Genomic DNA, 5958 nt, shown 5'->3' with positions numbered 1-5958 from the left:
GACTTGGATTAAGGCAAACTATTTGTTGTTAGAGACAAAATCAAAAGATGTGTCAGTTCTTTTACATACCCAACATATGCAATTGTAATTATTATTTAATATCTTTGAGGAATAATTAGAACAGTAACTTATTTTTTAATTCATTTATTTTTTTATTAGATGTTTTCTTTATTTACATTTCAAATGTTATCCACTTTCCTGGTTTCCCCTCCAAAAACCCCCTCTCCTATCCCCACGCTCCCTGATCACCAACCCTCCCACTCCTGCTTCCTTGCTCTGGCATTCCCCTACACTGGGGTGTAGAGCCTTAAAAGAACCAAGGGCCTCTCCTCTCATTGATGACCAACTAAGCCAATCTCTGCTACATATGCAGCTTGAGCCATGAGACCCACCATTTGGGTGGTGGTTTAGTACTTGGGAGCTCTGGGGTACTGGTTAGTTTATATTGTTGTTCCTCCTGTGAGGCTGCAAACCCCTTCAGCCCCTTGGGTACTTTTTCTAGCTCCTCCATTAGAGACCCTGTGCTCAGACCAGGGGTTGACTCTGAGCATCCACTTCTGTTTTGATCAGGTACTGGTAGAACCTCTCAGGAGACAGCTATTTCAGACTCTTATCAGCAAGCACTTGTTGGCATCCACAATAGTGTCTGTGTTTGGTGATTGGATATGGGATTGATCCCCAGGTGGCACAGTCTCTGGATGGTTATTCCTTCATTCTCTGCTCCATACTCTGTCTCTGTAACTCTTTCCATGGATATGTTGTTCCCCCTTCTAAGAAGGAACGAAATATCCACACTTTGTTCTTCCTTTTTGAGTTTCATGTGTTTTGCTAATTGTATCTTTGGTATTCTGAACTTCTAAGCTAATATCCACTTATCGGTGAGTGCATATCACGTGTGTTCTTTTGTGAGTTGGTTAGCTCACTCACGATATCCTCTAGGTCCATCCATTTGCCAAAGAATTTCATAAATACACTATTTTTAATAGCTGAGTAGCACTCCAATGTATAAATGTACCACATTTTCTGAATCCATTCCTCTGTTGACATTTGCATTTTTTCCAGTTTCTGAATATTATAAATAAAGCTGCTATGAACATAGAGGAGCATGTGTCCTTATTACATGTTAGAGCATCTTCTGAGTATATGCACAGGAGTGGTATTGCTGTNTNNTCNGGTAGTACTATGTCCAATTTTCTGAAGAACCACCAAACTGATTTCCAGAGTGGTTGAACAAGCTTGCAATCCCACCAGCCTTGGAGGAGTGTTCCTCACCAGCATGTGCTGTCACCTGAGTTTTTGATCTTAGCCATTATGACTGGTGTGAGGTAGAATCTCTGGGTTGTTTTGATTAGCATTTCCCTGATGATTATGGATGTTCAACATTTCTTTAGGTGCTTTCTGGCATTCAATATCCTCAGTTGAGAATTCCTTGTTTAGATCTGTACCCCATTTTAATAGGTTTATTTGGTTCTCTGGAGTCTACCTTCTTGAGTTCATTGTATATATTGGATAATCACTTATTTAACCTTGGATGTGATTCATTTTATCTCATGCAATGCTCTTAAGTTGACTACATGACTAAATCATTTACAATTATTTCAAATTAAATATTGTGTTTTTTATTAAAATAAGATTTTTACTTTTTAATACTAAAGTATTTCTTTTTGTTTCTAATTACCAACAAATAGCTTGTTATATACTCTTTTAATATATGAAGATAATGAATGAATAATTTGATAAAGGTAAGAAACATGAAGACTTTTCCAGTATTCTACTTAGTGACAGACATTTGACATTTTTAACCATATGTTGGGTATTTAGTTTGTGCAGGCATTCTCTCACATGGACTAATGTCCACTGCCAACTTCTCAGTGCTTACATAAGTTTGTAATATGTTTAGGATGATTATGATATTTTATCATGAAGTATGTTTGCATCATATAAGTGGATATATTATTTACATATGCATATAAACATAATTCTTATATAATGATACTCTACATTTTAATTACAGATGAGAAAAATACAATATTGAAGAACAAAGGACATTGGCCTAACTTGATAAACACTGATTGGCCACATGAAAACCTAAAACTAGACAGAACATTCAGAAATGGAATATGTTCAATTCTGACTTCACGTTTTATGGTGAGCCTCATGAGTTTCTAGTGCTCCACTCTCTCAAGTTCCATAAGTCTCATTTGCTCTTTTACCTCATGTATAATCTGAAAAGTGATGGCTTATGAAGTGGCGAACCAGAGTTCTGCTACCACATTCATCTTGGTCGGTTTCTCAGAATATCCACAGATCCAAATACCCCTTTTTCTCCTGTTCTTGACCATCTACTCAGTGACATTGATGGGGAACCTGGGCATACTTGTGGTTATAAAGGTCAATCCCAAACTTCACACTCCCATGTACTTTTTTCTTAGCCACCTATCATTTTTGGATATATGTTATTCTAGTGTATTTACACCCAAACTTTTACAGATATTGATCATGGAAGATAGGACCATTTCATTCAAAGGATGCATGATACAATTTTTCTTTATTTGTACATTCGTGATTACAGAAATGTTCATGTTAGCAGTGATGGCCTATGACAGGTTTGTGGCCGTTTGTAATCCCTTACTCTATACAGTTGTGATGCCTATACAATTCTGTGCTTTGCTAGTAGCCGGGACATACATGATTGGTGGACTATGTACTTTGATAATTCTATATACTCTTTTGCAACTCTGTTATTATGAAAATGGCATCATCAATCACTTCGGTTGTGAATACTCTGCTGTCATCTCTGTGTCTTGCTCTGACTCCTCCTTTAGCCAGTTGATATGCTTAATCATATCTATAGCTAGTGAATTTTCTAGTGTCCTGATCACTTTAGCCTCATATGTGTTCATAGTTGTCACTATTATAAAGATGCCTTCCAAAGGAGGACTGAGAAAAGCCTTCTCCACTTGTACTTCCCACTTGACTGCCATAACAATTTTCCATGGGATCTTACTCCTCCTATACTGTATTCCAAACTCAAACAGCTCCCGGCTCTTTGTCAAAGTGGCCACTGCTCTTTACACAATCATGATCCCCATGTTGAACCCTCTTATCTATAGCCTTAGAAATAAAGATGTGAAGGACACAGTCAGGAGATTGATCAACTCAAAACTGCACTCTCACTTGACATAATTATGATTACTGTAGGGTATGTGTGTGTGTGTGTGTGTGTGTGTGTTTGTGTGTGTGTGTGTGTGTGTGTGTGTGTGTGTGNTGTGTGTGTGTGTGTGTGTGTGTGTGTGTGTGTGTGTGTGAAGTGCTGAGACACGGGAAGAGGCACACGTTGCAACTTAAACATTGTGAGAGGCAAAGAGAGGTGAGAAGGGTGATTGACTGTGGTAATTTTCTAAGTTCAAATGGACTTACATTCTCTATGTTTTATATAAATATTGTGTAATTTGACTAATTAAGTATAAGCAGTTTCAAACGGAATATTTAGAAACTTCTAGACACTCTGGATGTTAGGATTTATAATTTTAAAACACAATTCATTACTTAAATTACTTTTTAATATGAGGTTGGTACATGCAGATAATAGTTATCTTTCAGGAATACATACTCTTGTGCTCATAAATCACAAGTTGTCGCAGTGCTCTGTTGTGTAACTTTTACTTTTGCTTTATCTTTTAATTTTTTTATCTTTCATCACAGAGCAATGTGTTTTGTGTTTTATATTATGAAAATATCATCTCATATTAAGAAATTCAATAAATCTAAACTACTGTCTATATTTCTCACCAATTTTAGATAATAATATACTATATTTAAATGTTGAGACAAAGTAATATCAATTAATTGTTCCATTTTATTGTAAAAGAACATAAGTCAATTATTTAATAACACAAAATGATATTATTAATTTGTATCTTGGATTGTGTATTTTCTCCCTGAATCTATTACTAAGAAGTTAATTGGAGCTAAGATGAAAGGATGTATTATCCAGAGACTACCCCACCCGGGTATCCATCCCATCATCAGTCACCAAACCCAGACACTATCGCACATGCCAGCAACATGGTGCTGAAGGTATCCTGATAGAGCAGTCTCTTGTGAGGCTATGCCAGTGCCTGGCAATCACAGAAGCAGATTCTCACTGTCAGCTATTGGATGCAACACAGGGTCCCCAATGGAGGAGCAAGAGAAAGTACCCAAGGAGATGAAGGGAACCCTATAGGTGGAACAACAATATGAACTAACCAGTACCCACAGAGCTCGTGTCTCTAGCTGCATATGTAGCAGAAGATGGCCTATTCGGAAGAGAGGCCCCTTGGTCTTCAAACTATATATGCCCCAGTACAGGGGAATGCCAGAGCCAAGAAGTGGGAGGGTGGGCAGGGGAGCAGGGGCGGGGAGAGGGTATAGGGGACTTTCGGGATAGCATTTGAAATGTAAATAAAGAAAGTATCTAATAAAAAAGAAGTTAATTATATATGAAGCTACTTCATTTATGGACCAAATATAATAAATATTATTTATTTCTTTTCTTACCAAAACTATTTAAGTGATAGGATTTAAATCACCAATGTAAATCTTATCTTCATACAGGGGTTAAAGTGGCCCCCAAAGAGGATAGAAACTCCACAAGAAGACCAACATAGTCAACTACCTTGGACCCTTGGGTTCTCTCAGAGACTGGACCACCAACAAAAGAGCATACCTGGGCTAGACCTAGGCCCCTTGATCACATGTGGAGGTTGTGCATCTAGGCCTTCATTCGGGTCCCAATATAAATGAAGCAGCATCTATCCCTAAAGTTTTTGATTGTATGTGTAATCTGTTCTCCAAACTTGGATGCCTGGTCTTAGTGGGAGAAGAAGTGTCTAGCCTTGTAGAGATTTCATGAACTCAGAATGGGGGACACCTGGGACTGCTGATTTCCACTCTCTCAGAGGATAAGGGTAGGAGGATATGAGAGAAGAATTGTGGAAGGTGGGACCTGGAGGTGGGAGAGAGATCAAGACATAAAGAGAATTAAAAAAGAAAAAAAAAGCGTATCCCTCAAATTTCCAGCTGATTTCCAGTATCTTAAGCATCTTAATAGTCAATTATTGAGGCATCTCCTCTCATTATTAGCACTAACCAGCAGGTTCAATTAATATAAATCACTTTGTATTTAATTCAGAAAGTACAATTCATATTGTATTAAGGCAATGAAGCCTGCTGCATGTGTTATAAATATCCTATTTTGTCAATTACTAGAACTTTTTCCCAAAGTCATAGTGCTTCTGTTGGGCACTATATCTTGGGGAGAGATTTACAGTGAAAACACAATAACAAAATACAGTTTTTGAGATGTCAAGTTTCTGTTTTCATATAAACTTAGCATGTTCCTACTTTGTAAACACACTTTTTTTCCGTGCCTCTCTTATGAAAAAAATTAGGTATATTTAGGTTTTATACATACATACTATTACACCTCAACTATATCCTCAGTAAAATAAACTTCATACACAGAGGTATAATAAAAATGTATTCCTTGATTATCTAATTACAGCAAAAAAGTCCATGAACCCACACAGAGAAAGCGAAGTTAAATCATATATAGTATATTTAAAATGTGCAGCATGCTAAGTTAATTATTGAAGAAATCATTTATTAATAATTCAGTAGCTAGGTGCTGTTGATACATGCCTTTAATTCCCATAGGAAGGTGGATTTCCACGAATTCATGGTCAGCCTGATTTTCAGAGCAAGTTCCAGGACAACCAAGAATACACAGTGAAATTCTGTCTCAAAAACAAACAAAAAAAAGCAAAATGAAAATAAAATGAACAACCTAAAAATTCACTAGATGAATTTGTTAAGTCACAAATAAACCATTCATAATCTTATCACTGTATGTTCATTAAGTTATTTTGTAATTAAATATTTTTTATTCTTCTTTCATAGAATACGTCTCCCATA

At 36.7% G+C, this 5958-nt stretch overlaps 1 protein-coding gene across 1 annotated transcript; it reads left to right on the top strand.

Moving 5' to 3' along the window:
* The first annotated feature begins 2235 nt into the window (after positions 1 to 2235).
* On the top strand, positions 2236 to 3186 carry LOC110314635 (olfactory receptor 5D18-like). The gene has a single exon (XM_021188896.1). It carries the CDS (start codon positions 2236 to 2238, stop codon positions 3184 to 3186), a length of 951 nt encoding a protein of 316 aa, XP_021044555.1.
* The last annotated feature ends 2772 nt before the right edge of the window (positions 3187 to 5958 follow it).

This window comes from Mus pahari, unplaced genomic scaffold, assembly GCF_900095145.1.
Source record: "Mus pahari unplaced genomic scaffold, PAHARI_EIJ_v1.1 scaffold_9419_1, whole genome shotgun sequence".
Taxonomy (NCBI): domain Eukaryota; kingdom Metazoa; phylum Chordata; class Mammalia; order Rodentia; family Muridae; genus Mus; species Mus pahari.
This window is presented reverse-complemented; position numbering and strand designations above follow the sequence as displayed.